This window comes from Mus caroli, chromosome 17 (assembly GCF_900094665.2).
Source record: "Mus caroli chromosome 17, CAROLI_EIJ_v1.1, whole genome shotgun sequence".
In the NCBI taxonomy this organism is placed as follows: domain Eukaryota; kingdom Metazoa; phylum Chordata; class Mammalia; order Rodentia; family Muridae; genus Mus; species Mus caroli.
The window spans coordinates 32,930,994-32,947,415 of record NC_034586.1 but is presented as its reverse complement, the minus strand read 5'-3'; the positions used below and the strand labels follow the sequence as shown (position 1 = coordinate 32,947,415).

The 16,422-nt window shown below is 46.6% G+C and overlaps 2 protein-coding genes and 1 long non-coding RNA gene across 5 annotated transcripts in view; 2 read left to right on the top strand and 1 right to left on the bottom strand.

Moving 5' to 3' along the window:
• The first annotated feature begins 799 nt into the window (after positions 1-799).
• Positions 800-4,330, top strand: LOC110312221 (H-2 class I histocompatibility antigen, Q10 alpha chain-like). The gene is given in 5 exon segments (XM_021185772.1): positions 800-866; positions 1,070-1,339; positions 1,537-1,812; positions 3,835-4,110; positions 4,239-4,330. Coding segments are annotated over 5 exon segments (978 nt in total). The 5' UTR covers positions 800-802.
• A 215-nt stretch (positions 4,331-4,545) lies between these two features.
• On the bottom strand, positions 4,546-5,769 carry LOC110283632. Its single transcript, XR_002376871.1, has 4 exons — positions 5,741-5,769; positions 5,545-5,652; positions 5,319-5,384; positions 4,546-4,639 (listed from the first exon to the last, which is right to left on the bottom strand). It is a non-coding gene; the product is annotated as an uncharacterized LOC110283632 (long non-coding RNA).
• Positions 5,770-15,226: 9,457 nt separating this feature from the next.
• Positions 15,227-16,422, top strand: part of LOC110283630 (H-2 class I histocompatibility antigen, D-K alpha chain-like) — a 10,710-nt gene continuing 9,514 nt past the window's right edge. Inside the window, exons 1-3 of one of the 3 annotated variants that reach the window (XM_021149021.1) lie at positions 15,227-15,318; positions 15,522-15,791; positions 15,993-16,268. In XM_021149021.1, coding sequence (XP_021004680.1) covers positions 15,231-15,318; positions 15,522-15,791; positions 15,993-16,268 — 634 coding nt within the window. In that variant the 5' untranslated portion in view covers positions 15,227-15,230. Of the gene's footprint in view, positions 15,323-15,489; positions 15,792-15,992; positions 16,269-16,422 lie in introns of all 3 variants that reach the window. The other 2 variants (XM_021149022.2, XM_029470904.1) reach the window with 2 other exon arrangements.

Sequence of the window (16,422 nt, the reverse complement as noted above, 5' to 3'; positions counted from 1 at the left end):
TCTCTCTCTCTCTCTCTCTCTCTCTCTCTCTCTCTCTCTCTCTCTCTCATGGCTGGCTCTAGGTAAGTAAGCTGCTCTTTCAAGAGCAGTCTCAAGAGACATCTAGGTAAATAAGGGACAGAGGACTCTTGGGGCCAGCCAGCCAGAACCTGAGTCCTTTCCATCTGCCATATGAGGAAACCTTATCTCATGTGACCCCAGCTCTAGAGAAGCCTTGAGAAAACACAGCAAGAAGAAAACAGGACCTGGGAGTGTTCCTGAACCAGGGTCACCCCAGGACTCTTGATGTCACACACTGTGGGAAGTATCAGTGGTCGCAGTCTCCACATGCTGAGCTTGGCTGCTTTGCTACAGTGCAGCAGATAACTGAGAAGTGCACTTCTCCAACAATCTTCCTGGGGAAGTCAGAGAACTCTGAGCTAAAGCTACAGTGCCCAAAGATGAGGAATTATCCTATTCTGCACTTCTATCTGCACTAAGCTACTATAGGGCAAACTTCTTAGCATTTTATTTCAATTATAAGTGTTCGAAGCAAAGTCTTAGTCCAGGCTAGGTCAGGGGTGGGCAATCCCAGGGCCCTGGATTCCCCATCTCTCCAGTTTCACTTCTGCTCCTAACCTGGGTCAGATCCTTCTCCAGGACACTAATGACTTACTCTCAGATCTCACCCCCACCCACCCACCCACCCACCCCTGTTGGATAGCAAGTTCCTGGGAAACCAAACACCTTGGCCCAGGGCACTGGTTGTGAAGTCATGGCAGATCCCGCAACTCAGACATGCCCTGATTGCCAGCTGGGGACAATGGAGCAGGGAATGCTGCTCCTGCTGCAGGCAACCGCCCTGGCCTGGACCCAGACCCGTGAGGGTGGGTGAGGGGTCGGAAGGAAAAAGGCCTCTGCGGGGAGGGGCGGGGACAGCACTGGGGAAGCCGCGACCCCGCGTAGCCCACCAGACCCTTCGCCCCTTCTCCACCTGCGTCCCGAGCCCTACGCCCTGCTCCCTTCCGGACCTGCGCACCATCACGGGGTCCGGGGAAGAGGTCCGGGTCTCATCGCGCCCCGCCCCCATGCTCACACTCGATGCGGTATTTCTCCACTGCCTTGTCCCGGCCTGGCCAGGGCAAACCCCTGTACATGGAAGCCGGCTACGTGGATCACAAGCAGTTCGTGCGCTTTGACAGCGACGCGGAGAATCCGAGATATGAGCCGCGTGCGCCTTGGAATGAGCTCCAGGGGCCTGAGTATTGGGAGCTACAGACAAAAGTCGCAGAGGGCCATGAGAAGAGTTTCCAAGTGAATCTAAGGACCCTGCTTGGCTACTACACACAGAGCAAGGGTGGTGAGTGACCCCAAGTCGGAAGTCACAACCCCTCCTCGTCTCACTCAGGGGCCAGAGAAGTCCTGGGTCCCCAGTCCGAGGAACTCCCAGAACTTGCTGGACCCGCTGGGACCCAAGACCAGGGACCCACTTCCACTTTTAGTTGGGGGATTCCTAGGACGCGAAGGGCGGGCGGGGCTAATCCCGAGATCCCGCAGGCTCTCAAACGTTCCAGTGGATGTATGGCTGTGACTTGGGGTCAGACCAGAACCTTCTCCACGGGTACTAGTAGTATGCCCACTAAGGCCGCGATTACATCATCCTGAAGGTTGACCTGAAAACCTGGGCGGCGGTAGACATGGAGGCGCTCATCACCCCACGCAAGTGGGAGCAGGCTGAAGAGGCAGAGCATTACAAGACCTACCAGGAGAGCACCCGCGTGGAGTGGCTCCAAAGATACCTGGAGCACGGGAAGGAGATGCTGCTGCACACTGGTGCAGGGGCCACAGGCAGCTCCTCCCTCTGCCCTCGGGTTGGGGGTCAGTTCTGGGGAAGAAGAAACCCTCAGCTGGGGTGAGGCCCTTGTCTCTTCTTGTTTTTACAATCTTTTTTTAAGTGACTATATATATATATATATCACATTGAAATTAACCAGAATGGACGCCATACATCCTAGTAAATTTATATCCAGTTAGAATAGCCATTCTGAACCGCTGAATATTCACTTTGAATTATTAAATATAAACCCAGTACCAATAGGCAAAGAAAAAAGAAAGAGGAGGGAGAGAGGGAGAGAATCGATGACAGAGGTAGAACTAGAAAACAATTGGCTTCTTGCCCTGTCTCATACCTCAAGGTGATTATCTGCATTCTGTCTCTTCTTGTCTCTCAATATTTACCTTCCTTGTTTCCTTTGGCCATGTTATACTGTACACATGTATACAATTGGTTACATTTATACATATGTTTTTTTGCTATATCCCACACATACGGAAAGGCTATGTAATTTTCTTCCTGTCCTTGTGTAACCTCAAAAACACTATATATGCTACGTTCACCCATTTGCCTTGGTTGTTTGTGATTACATTGTTTAGAGCTAAATAGTATTCCATAGCCTTGACATTTCATGTCCAGCACCTCTACCACATGCCTTTGATTTTCCTATCTATTTTTGGCCAGTTTCACCCTGTTCCTGTCACTAGAGCTCTGCAGTATAATTTGAGGCTGGGACTGAAACACCTCCAGTTCTTACTCCTGAGACTGTTTGGCTCTACGTGCTCTTCTATATTATTTTCTAAACATATCAAATTAATGAGAGTCTAATACTAGTGCATTAAGTCTGTAGGTTACTTTGGTAGAATGGCCATTTTCACAATATTACCTCTGCCAATCCTGGAGCAAGGGTTTTAGGTCCAGCATCTGACATCTTCTTAGGTGATTTCTTACTACAGTACCTTGAAGTTTGCAAGGTAGACTTCTATCATTTCCTTGATTTGATAGATCCCTGAACTCTTAATTCTTTGAGAGTTATTGTGAATGACATGACACTGATTTTGTGTCCTTAAACAATAAGTGTTTCTTAGGTCCAGGAGTTTTCCTGGGACTCAACTGGATCTTTAAGTAAAGATTCCTCTTGTTTGGAACAATACATAATGTGGCTTTTCCCTGTCCTATATTTAGCCATTTTCTGTCTTTCTTTTGACTATTTCTGAAGTAAATGTGAAACAATCACTGTCTCAAAGGAGATACTGAAGAATCAGAAATTCTTGCCTGATTCTGACTTGAGACAGAACTCAGGCTGTTTCTTTGACACAGCTTTCCTCTCCCCCTTCTTCTTCTCTTCTTCTTCTTCTTCTTCTTCTTCTTCTTCTTCTTCTTCTTCTTCTTCTTCTTCTTCTTCTTCTTCTTCTTCTTCTTCTTCTTCTTCTTCTTCTTCTTCTTCTTCTTCTTCTTCTTTCTCTCCCTCTCCCTTCTCTCTCCCTCTCCCTCTCCCTCTCCCTCTCCATCTCCATCTCTCTCCCTCATACATTAGAGGAGGAGAGTTCTCCTGGGACTCCTCACCCTTTATCAGGAAAGGGTCTCCCTTATCCTAGGTCTTATCCTTTTCTCAGGAAAGCTCAGAGTGTGTATCATGAAGGAAGGAAGAGCCTGAAATAACCAAGTCAGTTAACCTCCCATCTGCAGTCCTTGTGAGCCATGGCCTTGCTCAGGACCCATTCTCAGCCCACACACAAGCACTTTGGAGTCTGACTCCAGTGCAGCTCAGGCTCTGGATCACCTGGTCAGGGAAGAAGTCACTTTTTCTACTGCACACTTAAGAGTCTCTGACCATGGGCTGGGTAGCCCAGATCTACAATTCTGCAAACATAACATTATCCACAACACTGTGTCTAAGCTATCAAGGACTTTCACCTCTACCACACCTGATTAAGTCCATTCTCAGGACAGTTTTATGGACACTGATAGAGGCACCAGAAGAAAGAAAAATGCCTGACATTTCTAACTTTTGTCTCCAGACCCCCCAAAGACAAAAGTGAAGGATCATCCCAGACCTGATGGTGATGTCACCCTAAGGTGCTGGGCCCTGGGCTTCTACCCTGCTGACATCACCCTGACCTGGCAGTTGAATGGAGAGGATCTGACCCAGGACACGGAGCTTGTGGAGACCAGGTCTGCAGGGGATGGAAACTTCCAGAAGTGGGCAGCTCTGGTGGTGCCTTCTGGAGAGGAGCAGAGATACACATGCCATGTGGACCATGAAAGGTTGCCTGAGGCCCTCACCCTGAGATGGAGTAAGGAGGGTGTGGGTGCAGAGCTGGAGTCAGGGAAAGCGGGAACCTTTTATAAACCCTGGATAAGGTCAGGGTTGATGGCAAGAGACATGACCCTCACTTTCCCTTCCTTGCCCTTTCCTTCCCAGAACCTCCTCAGTCCATCATCCTCATTAGAACCATTGTTGGTGCTGTCCTCGGGGCTGGAAAAGATGTGTCAGGGAGCAAGCAGGCCTGGTGACCGTCCACCCAGCACAGAGCAACCAGGCTGGTGACCCAGCAAAGCCTGCCCAGGGCACAGCTGTGCTCACCATCAAGCCTGGCTTTCCTGGTATTCTTCCAGCCAAGTCTTCCCTGCTGCATTCCCTCCCCTGTGACCCACACACCCCTGCTGTCCCTAACTCCCACTGCCCACCTCACCATGACAACATGGAATACCTTCCTCCCCTCAGAGCTGCTCATCCTGCCCACGCTCAATCAAGGCTTAAGCCTCTTTCACAAATGCCACCAGACCCCCAAAGGGGGGAGACAGCAACTCCTCAATGAACTCCTAGAGAGAAGTGCAAGCACACACAGGGTCAGACTCCTGGGAGCAAGGGACCACCATTTTGGACAGTGATGTCTAATGATCTGCCAGGCAGCAGCCTCTGTGAGCTTTCCACCTTAGGTGGTGGTGTCACAAGGTGCAGGGGATGTCCCCAAGTGTTTCCTCTAGAACCAAGAACCAATAAGCTGTCTCATCAGGGAACAGTGCTTGCCACTGGTCCCCAGAACACAAGGTGGAAGAAGGAAGAAAAGAGCCCACTCTTAGAAGTTGTGACCTCTGACCTCCATGAGCTTCAGATGTGCCTGTGAGAGCTTACATGTGCACACACACAAAAAGTTCCTGCAAAGCAGAATGCACACACATACAGATCTATAGTGCACACACACATACACACAGGGCTATAGTGCATGCACACACACCCACATACACGCAAGGTATAGTGCATGAAAACACATATACATGTAGCTATAGTGCATATACACACAGATACACATAGCTATTGTACACACACATGTATACATAAATAACTATAGTTTTATTTTGCTTCTAAGGTATTAGTACCATGAAAAAGTTAAATGAAACAGACTAGCAACAAGGCAGTGGGTTATAATCATGACTGCACACGGAGGTCAGTCCAACAGCATCACACCCAGGTGACCATCCTTCCACACCCAGGCCCTACCTGTGTCCGAGCATTGAGCAGCTGCTGGAAACTCTCCACCTCTTTGCTGTCATCAGCAGCCTGCTCCTAAGGAAGACAAGAGGAGTCAGGAGCTTGGGAACCTTCACTGTTGCCAGAACTTCCCCTTCATTCCATGATGAGGACACTGCCAGGATCCAAGGGTAAAGCACTGAGCTCAGGCAGAGCTCACAAGCTGTAGGGACCCCCATGGGAGGAGCAGCGTTACCATCAGCACCACGAGCATCATGTCATAGTTGTTGGTCAGAAACACAAGGTGCTCCTTCCTGGAGGAGAACTCTGCAGCCNCTCGGAGGACAAAATTCTCCACCTCCACCTGCACAAGCCAAATGAAAGCAGCAGGTTAAAAAGCAAGGACACAGGTCCAGTCCCTCTGCTGGCAAGTCTGTCCTGCCTAGCCCCACCTGGAGCTGTCCCAGGAGCAGCAGAGTGCATTCTTGCTTTCCTTGGGGATGGATCAGTCCGAGGAACTCCCAGAGCTTGCTGGACCTGCTGGGACCCAAGACCTGGGACCCACTATCACTTTTAGTTTAGGGAATTTCTAGGAAACGAAGGGCAGGCAGGGCTGACTGCTAGGACCCGCAGGTTCTCTCATGTTCCAGTGGATGTATGTCTGTGAGGTGGGGTCAGACAGGAGCCTCCTCCATGGGACTGACCAGTTAAATATGGAGCAGGATCACATGAGACCACCTGAGTAAAGGATGGACTGCTCCCTGGCTGCAAACCCTCTTGAGGAAGCAGAATTAACATCAGAATACAAACAGCAGCAGGACAGCCCACAGCAGGACACTAAGCTTGTTTTCTGCACAGTCCCTCTGCTGTTAGACAGAGGAGCTGGTGAGCACTCCTTCAGGAGAGGCTGCATCCCCACACTCCTGGGACACCTCTGGNCCTGCCTGGGGAATGCAGGCACAGAGGACCACCATGGAGAAGTGCTGGGAAGAAGAGGACTGGCTCCTGAGCTCACACTCACAGCTTACCCAGCACATTCCACAGGAGCTATGCACATGCACAAGACTACAGGACAAAGATTTTATGGATAAATGTTTGCCTGCTCCTCCAGGGACCCATGCATCAATGGAACGAGATACCTTAGGGTCTCATATTCTGCTTCCAGGGCATCCTGTGTCCACTCTTGTCACAGAGAAGCCTGGAAAATGGCTCAGGCTTTATCAGAGGGACCTAGACACCAGCTGCCATCACTGCCTTCCCAGAATGATCTCATGATCATGAACATCACTGTGTACCAGAAGATGGGAGTCCCAAAGGATAGAGACATGGGATCCCCTCCACAGTCTTCTACCTCAGTCTGGACTGATGGTGGCAGTTGCTGCTGCTTAATTCTTGACATTCTGATGTGCTTTGAATAAGAATGGGCCCTGTAGGCACACACATTTGAAGACAGTGACCAGGGAAGGGGACATTTTGAAAGGTTTAGGAGAATTGGGGTATGGCCTTAATGCAGGAATTGTTTCACAGGGAACAGTCTTTGAGACTTCAAAAGGCCATTCCAGCCCAGTCTTGGTCTGTCTGTTACCTATTGATCAGGATAGGCTCTCAGCTCATGCTCCAGCCCCATGCCTGCCTGCCTGCTTGCTGCCCTGCTCCCCACCATGATGAGAATGGACTAAGCCACTGAAATTGTAAGCAAGCCCCAATTAAAGGCTTTCTATTTCAGAACTGCCTTGGTCATGGTGGCCCTGCACAGCAATAGAACAGTGTCTAAGACTCATCCTATCATTTCCTAGTCTCTGTCATCTATGTCCCCATCCATCCAGCAGTCACCTCACCTAGAAGCAAGAGGGACCCTAGTGCTCATTAAGACCAGACCCAAGGCACCATCCCTGTCCCTCTGCTGATGTCACTCTCCAGCTCAGCTCTGACTCCTCAGAGCAGACCAGCTTTGTGGTAAACCTAGAACCACCTACATTCCAGAACCAGGGGTCTCCTAGCCTCCCTTCAGACACTCAGCACCATCAGCTTAGTCTTCACCAGCCACAAATGGGACATATTACCACTGTTGCCCTCACCCACTTTCTCTTCCATTCTTGCTCAGAAGCAGCCTTTTTATAGGACCCTCAATATACAGTAAATCTCACTCCTGAGCTGTGTTGGGGGTGTGATTTTTGAGGCATTCCTTGGCTCTCTGAATGCCACAAAGATCCCAAAACCTAACATTGGTGCCATGGTTTGGTAGGCTGTCCGCAAGCCTGTGCACCCTTTGGAGCACCAAAGCTATTCAGGGACTTTATACCTTATCTCAGGTTCACCCACAGCAGACCCACCTTCTGGCCCTCCATCCATCACCAGCACAAGGTGAGTGGTCCCTCTCAGTTGGCCCCAGTGCTTCCCTGAGTCTTGGTACTCTAGGAGGTGGAGGTACCCATCCCTGCTCTGGACCTTTTCCCCTGGGTTGGGTTTTATTTTGAGCTATATATTTTTTTCTGCTACCTGCTGTCTCTCTTTGTCCTTCCTGTGCCTGTACATTGTGAGTTTCCTTGCCTCTCACACATAGAGTAGAATGTGGGTGGTCCTAGGATTACCAACAAGGCTGATCTGCTCTGAAGAGTCAGAACAGAGCTGGAGAGTGATGTTGCATAGCTATACAAATTCCCTCTACAAGAATTTGGTTTTATAACCCTCTCTCCACCTCCATGGAATCCAGTTTTATTACAACATCTTAGCCTCAGTACAGATGAATGGGCAAAAATTTGGGACCATTGATTTCCAACATTTCCCAAATAATAGCAACTGCCACTGCACATAGAAGTGATCTGCAAGTTGAAGGGGTTGGCAACCCCATAGGAGGAACAACACTATGAACTGACCAGTACCCCCAGAGCTCCCTGGGACTAAACCACCAATCAAAGAAAACACATGGTACAACTTGTGGCTTTAGCTGCATATGTAGCAGAGGATGGCCTAGCCAGTCATCAATGGGAGGAGAGGCCCTAGGTCCTGTCAAAGCTCTAATCCCCAGTATATGGGAATGCCATGACCAGGAATGAGAGTGGGTGGTTGGGGAGCAGGGGGAGCAAGGAGGGGATAGGGGATTTTTGGAGGGGAAAATAGGAAAGGGGATAACATTTGAAATGTAAATAAAAAATATCTAATAAAATATATATATATTTTTAAAAGAACTGAACCCCATATATCTTGTGTCCAAACTTTCTCCACCCTGTACTTTCTCTATATTCCATTCCTAAAAGTATTTTATCTCTATAATTTCTCTGTGTTTTGCTCTCAAAAACTCTCTTTAAAACTATGGTGTAAACTAAGGCCCAATTTATAAGTTCATTGGGTATATTTTAAAATTGATAAAGTATATAACAATTTGGCTTTAAACTTAAAACTAAAGGTGATATTTGAAATCCATATGTAAGTAATCTTAATTTGTTGCAATATAGCATATTTGATTCAACTCTATGTGTAGGTATATGTAACTTGGAATTATTTTTTTCTATTGCCAAAAAAACCTACTAAAAATATAATCTGCCAAAACCAAAAACAAACAACCCTGAGAGTTAGGATTTGGGCAGGGTGTTGCTTCTCCCCTCCCAGGTGAATAAAAGCATCCAACTAGGGCTGGTGAGATGGCTCACTGGGTAAGAGCACCCGACTGCTCTTCCGAAGGTCCAGAGTTCAAATCCCAGCAACCACATGGTGGCTCACAACCATCCGCAACGAGATCTGGTGCCCTCTTCTGGAGTGTCTGAAGACAGCTACAGTGTACTTACATATAATAATAAATAAATAAATCTTTAAAAAAAAAAAGCATCCAACTAAGGAATCTGGAGACCACTGGGCAAATGAAACGTCTGAAGAAAAAGATGGTTCATCAAGAGAAAATGTCCCAAGAAAAGGGGTCAACTGGCTAAGTGGTATTGCCCACCTCCATCTTGTCTCTTCTGCCCTCTACAGACAGAAGTGGGAAATGCTCTTTATATGATCTGAATTCAATTAAACATTAAAACTGGCTTGGGGGTTGGAACTTAGGTCTCCTTTTCTAAACCCACACATGCTTGTTAAAGGAAATTCCAAAATCTCCATCTTGGATCAGAAGAACTAATTTGTATAGGACAGAGAAAAACAGAAAGTAAGGGACTGTTCTATTGCCAACAATCTCATAATCCTTTGGTTTTCATTTACTCTCTAACACTTTTCTTAGGGTATAAATACTACCTCAAATTCTTTATGAATATTGTGGATACACAAACTCTCTGTCATCATGCCAGTAGTTGTACAGGGTAGGAATTGAGTCTATAAATGACCTTCATCTTGCTTCCTGTGGGTGTTTACAGGTTTCAGTCTGAGCAAGTAACTAGAAACAAGGTTTGTGTACCTCTAATGTACGTAAGAGATTGTGGCTCTAAAACCATTCTGAGATGTGCTGACTATAGCATTAAAAATGAATAGATTTTTTAGAATTCCTAAAAGTAATCTTTTAGGTTTCCAAGAAGAAGGATGACACAGCCCACTGACTGCAAATTCGCCTGGATTGTGTTAACACTAACTACTGGGATTAACTGCCCCATGCCTCATCTGCTGCTAGGTCCTGTGCAAACAGTGGGCACCTTTGGGTTGACTGCTATGTTCTACATAGACAGGATTGCTGCCAAAGTGGCAAACACCACCCAGCAATCAGCTTCAGACTACAAACTGCACAGGATATTCAAATTCCTGAGTTCTTAGGAAACTGACATGAACATTGTATAGAACTCTGAACTCAAAAATACTGAGTCCTGAGACTGCAAATTCAACCAAGCTGGACATTGTGGGAAGCTTGGCAGAAATAGCTTCATTATTGAAAACAGTTTTACTGTGTTACACTTAAAATCTTGATTTTTTTTATCTGGACAAGAAAAGAGGGATATTGGAATAATATGTGGATAATAGGAATCAGGGGTAAATTATTCAATATGTTTTTATATACCACTTTGCATTTTGATACAAAATCTTTGGAGATTGTTACAAAATTATATTAGCTTACATTGGCTTGGATCTTTGTATATTGAAACAAAATTGAGGTTGTATTTGAATAATTTCCTGGTCCACACCCATCTGTAACAGGATCAGGTGCCTTCTTCTGGTTTGTCTGAGCAGCTACAGTGTACTCATTAAATAAATAAATAAATAAATAAATAAATCTTTTCAAAAACTCATTTGGCTGAGCAGTGGTGGTACAAACCTTTAATCTCAGCACCTGGGAGGCAGAGGCAGGAGGATTTCTGAGTTCAAGGCCAGCCTGGTCTACAGAGTGAGTTCCAGGACAGCCAGGACTACACAGAGAAACCCTGTCTGGGGTTTGGGGCAGATCCTTTTGAGAAAACCTGAGAAACTTGTATTACCTTTTTTGTATTACAAGTTAGCTTTAAAAAAAATTAAATCCTTACAGAAAGAAGATTTCTAAATATACATCTAACTCACAGGATGCTGAAGAAACATTGCATCTAGAGTGGGTTGTAAAAGGATCTTTTATTGTCTTGTTGTAATTGTTGTCTAGGAGACTTAACTGCCTCAATCTGCTAAACTAAGCCTAGTCCTGGAAGCCTCTGGCCTCTGTGTAATCCAATCTAGGCCTAGAATGGTTTCAGCCTCTGAGACTAACTCACTATTGCTGGCCCTTTCTGATCTCTACCTGGATGGATCATGTTCATTGGTAAAACTGAGTGACTGGGATTAAGTTTTTAAAAACAACAGACCATGAAAACAGATGTTTTAAGACAGCAACCATGTGGCTCTCCTTCATCTTGGTTGATGATATTATCAATATGGATGTTGCCATATGACTGGCAGCCATCCTTACTAAGCTTAAAGAGTACATGCCATGTGAGTTCACCAACATCATCACTTCACCACATGTCACAAAATAATAACCAAAAAACTTTTTTGTCCTCATGAGATTTCTGTATAACATTCTATCTCTTTATAGACTAAAGAAGGACCCACAACTCTCAAGTATTTCTGATTGGCATAGTTTTTTATATGAAGATAAAAATTTAAGGTTACATTTGTTACAACATACTGCATATGTGATCAACTCTGGTTTAGAATATAGTGTATGTGATAATAAAATGTAATTTTCTAAGGATCTACTCGAATTAGCAAACACTGATATAAGATGGATGCCTATCCTCCTATGTCTTTGCTAACTGCTCAGCACCCAGGTGCTATAAAATGTAGATAAGCACAACACATGTTTGATGAATAAGGAGTGCATTTTATTCTAACATCATATGTTATGAGCATTGTATGCATTCATGTCTGTGTGATTGTGTCAGATCCCTGGAACTATAGTTACAGACCATTGTGAGCTGCAGGGTGGTTGCTGGGAATTGAACCTGGATCCTCTAGAAGAGCAAGCAGTGCTCTTCACTTCTGAGCCACCTCTCCAGCCAGTTATACTTGAATAAGGAATACTGATTAATACGTTCTATATTTCTAAGATCTACTCAACTTGACAACAATAATTGTCTAGCTTTTGTCCTTGCTCATCTTGTCAAGGTTTATCTATTTTGAGAAACTGAGTCATACAAAAACTATTATTCTATAATGGTAAACTATAAAAGATACCAGTCTCTTATGGACTACAGTTCAAGGCATTTGTGTTTAATTTAGAGGCTAAAGGATCTTCAACTCAAATTACTAAGGATCAAACTTAACAGAGATAAAATGATAAAATCTTGGGGCTGGAGAGTTGTCTCAGTGGTTAAGCACACTGACTGCTCTTCCAGAGGTCCTGAGTTCAATTCCCAGAAACCACATGGTGGCTCACAACCATCAGTAATAGAACTGGATGCCCTCTTCTGGTGTGTCTGGACAGCTACAGTGTACTCATATAAATAAAATAAATAAATCTTTTTTTAAAATCTTAATCTTATGTAAGTTACTGACTTACTGTACACTGTGGAGGACAATTAACACATGCAAGTTAAGATCAGGAACAAGGTTTAATTAGCCTCCAGTGTGGTTCCTAAGTTAAGCCTAAAACAAGTTACTAGAAACAGGGAAAGTTTGTTCAGTGTAGATGTCCTTAGTAACTAACAGTCCTCAAAACTGTTCAGAGATCTGCAGAATATGGCATTATAGATGATGGAAATAGCTGACTAAGACAGACAAAGACCCCTAGCTACTAGAAGTGACCCCCCAGGTCTTCACAGATGATGATTGGGTAGAGAAGAACTCCACTTTGAACTTGCTTTAAAGGTGACAAAGCCAGACCACCTGGGTGAAAATCTGCCTTTCATCTAGTCTGTCACCAGGACCCTGGACAAACTGTGGACAACTGGCGAGTTGATTGTCTTGCTTTGGATCTTCTGGACTGGGCAGAAAAGACTGATGCTTCCCTGGGTCCTCTGTTCCCAATAAAATCAGTATACCACAGTGGTTGTCTAGGAAACGGAGAAGTCTGTCATTTTTAATAGAATTAGAAACTGCTTGGTCTGTACTTCCTGTGTTCTCAGGAGAGATTCATCCTTCCCAGATCTCTGTTGGTGTGGACTAGGGAGAGCTTTGTCAGTTTCTCAGCAAGCAACAGCACAGGCTTCAGGGGCTTCTCAGTTCTCTGCATGTGTAAAACTCATGGACACTTTCCTAGAGTTGCTACTGGGTCTAGACAGTGATCACATTGTTACCAGGTTCTAAGGAGAGAAAAATTCACACAACAGATTTCAATGTAACGTTTTACTATTTCTTTATGTAAAGGAAGTTGTTTTACCATGATTTCTCTCAGGAACCCACCTGTGACTTGTGAGCTGTGGTGAATAATTGGATAAAAAAAAACTGTACAGTTCATGTAACTTCCAAAGATATAAAATGTTAAGTATGTTACAACAATCTTAAAAGTGTGCATTCAGATCTGTGAATCATATTTATAAAGGTCAACTGGTTGTTTTTAAAGTTTTAAGGAGTACAAAATATAAAGGTATAAGAAGGTGATTTACAATGTATGTAAAAAAGAAAAATGTTTCAGATTTCTTCCCTCTCTATGGTATTGTTATATTAAGATCTAAAGAGTTCAGAGTTTTAACATTAATCACTGGCATTCTGATGAGTTATTGATCTAGCTATGATAATCAGTGATCACAAGCTCAAGATTATGAATTTCCTATGGTTGTCTCTAAGTATAGACTTAAAAGGGCTTCTCATTGAGCTAAAAACATCTATCCAATCTGTGTATGCCCTATTCATGCTTTTACCTCAAACCCCTTTTTCAGGGTCCCCAAGCTTTTACTATGATTCAAAGGCACGAGTCTGCTGCCTTTTCTACAATGAGAAGTTCAGTACAGAATCCACAGTGGTATGTTTACATGACTAAAATTTATCTCGTTTTGTAAACTCAAAAAATTCTTTTAAGGTTCAAAGAATCTACCTGAATCCACCTCTCATGATCAAAAGGACTGCAGATAAGAACTGTCAATCAACAGCCTGTTTCATCTCCTGCCTGTTCAGCTTAGTCCTAAGGGTGGGGTTTTCCTCTCCTGTTCTGTGGTCTTGGGATGCCCCACCCCCAACTAATGGGCCTAAAAGTTTAAAACATTAATCTTAAAGAAAAAATTATTCTAGCCTCCTTAACTTTATCTTCTGATCCTTATATATACAGATATGCTTCAGTAAAATGCTAGCTCCAGGTGTTTCCTCAGACTCTGCATACCAGACAGCTTCAAAGCACCTGTACCATGATGCCCCAAGAATGCATCTGCATTCCCCAGCTGCAGATGGCCCTGCAGAGCCTGGACAGTGAGGGAACAGCATGCTTTTTTTGAACCTAGACAGCATCCAGCTTTCTTGGGTCCCCAAAGATGTTGACCACCCCCGTTCTATGTCTGTCTGTCTGTATATCTATAAACTACATACCTAACTAACTACATACCTACCTACCTATCCTCAGTCTCTCCAAAATCTGATTACCCTGCTCTGAGGTAAGAAAAGGTCCCTATTTCCCTCCCCATCTCCTCCCTTGCCCTGATTTTATCAGTCTCTCCCAAGGTTATATCAACAGCATCAACCAACAGGCAAGGAAGAGACAGGTCCTCAGGACTGAGGGGCAGGAATGGAGTTGGAACCCACTGTGCTCCCATTCCTTGCATTCCAACTGTTTTTCCATGGGGCCCCCATCCACAGGGCAGGTCCCTGGCTCAGCTCAGGGGGAGGAACTCACACATCCTCCTCCCTCATCTCTCACTGAGTGACTCTGCACCAGGAGGCTGTGCTGTTTGCATTTTGTCAACTCCATACAAACTGAGACATATATAAGAAGAGGATCCTGAATTGAGAAATTGCTTCCATCCAGGACGTTTTTGGGAAAGTCTATAAGGCATTTTTAAATTATTATGAATGATCATTATGGAAAGGCTCAGCCCACTGGAAGTGGTCTTGGCTGGTGATCACGGATTGTATAAGAAAGCAGGCTGAGCAAGCCATGAGCTACAATGCTATTAGCACTGGTCCTCATGGTCTCCACTTCAGTTCCTACTTGAGAGTCCTCTCTCATCAAGAGATTCAGAGGCACTGAATCTCTTCAATGATAGACTGTGATGTGGAGTGTAAACTGAAAGAAACCCTTTCTTTCTCAAGTTGCTTTTGGTCATGGGGTCTTATCACAGCAATGGAAACCCTCACTAAGACACAGGTGTACAAGGGACTCACTCTGCTCCCACATGACACCACCCTCTGCTGCAGCTCAGCTCCTGCCCCTCCCTTACCCTGGAGCAGAGCCACTTTATAGCTCCTGGGGATCTAATGGCCTCTCTGACCTCCTGAGGTAGCAGGAATTATCTGACAGGCCCATTGGGCGGCAGGATCCTGGGGAACCAACCAACCAGCTACTCCTGGTTATAAAGTCCTGGTTATAAAGATGCTGGTTATAAAGTCCACGCAATCTGAGGGCCTCAGATGCCCTGTATCCCAGATGGGACAATGGCGCCTCGAACACTGCTCCTGCTGCTGGCGGCCGCCCTGACCCTGATCGAGACCCGCGCGGGTGAGTGCGGGGTCCGGAGGAAAACAGCCTCTGCGTCGAGGGGCGGGGACGGCACCGTGGAAGCCGCGTCCCCGCGTCGCTCACAAGACCCTCCGCCCCTTCTACACCCGCGTCCGGAGCACTGCGCCCGGCTCCCCTCCCGGCCCGCGCAGCCGCCCAGAGTCCCGGGAGGAGGTCGGGGTCTTATCGCGCGCCGCCCCCAGGCTCACACTCGATGCGGTATTTCGAGACCGCCCTGTCCCGGCCCGGCCTCCGGGAGCCCCGGTTCATCTCTGTCGGCTACGTGGACGACACGCAGTTCGCGCGCTTTGACAGCGACGCGGAGAATCCGAGATATGAGCCGCGGGCGCTGTGGATGGAGCAGGAGGGACCGGAGTATTGGGAGGAGCAGACACAGATCGCTAAGGGCAGTGAGCAGAGTTTCCGAGTGGACCTGACGACCCTGCTCGGCTACTACAACCAGAGCGCGGGCGGTGAGTGACCCCGGGTCGGAGATCACCACCTAGCGGTGTCCGGAGATGCTGGAGATCTCTCCAGTCCCAAGTCTAGGGTCGGAAGCAGAACCAACTCTGGACGGGATTCCCTTTCACTTTGGAGGAGTTCGCGGGTGGGCGGGGCGGGGCGGGTGGGCGGGGCCGGGGCGGGTGGGCAAGGCTGACCGTGGGATCCCGCAGGCTCTCACACATTCCAGCGGTTGTCAGGCTGTGACTTGGGGTCGGACGGAAGCCTCCTCCGAGGGTACTGGCAGTTCGCTTATGATGGCCACGATTACATTGCCCTGAACGAAGACCTGAAAACGTGGACAGCGGCGGACTTGGCAGCACTAATCACCCGACGCAAGTGGGAGCAGGCTGGTTATGCAGAGAGACACAGGGCCTACCTGGAGGGCGCGTGCGTGGCGTGGCTCCGCAGACACCTGGAGCTCGGGAATGCGACGCTGCTGCGCACAGGTGCTGGGGCCGCGGGCAGCTCCTCCCTCTGCCCTCGGGCTGGGGCTCAGTCCTGGGGAAGAAGAAACCCTCAGCTGGGGTGATGCCCCTGTCTCAGAGGGGAGACAGTGTCCCTGGGTCTCCTGATCCCTCATCACAGTGACTGCACTGACTC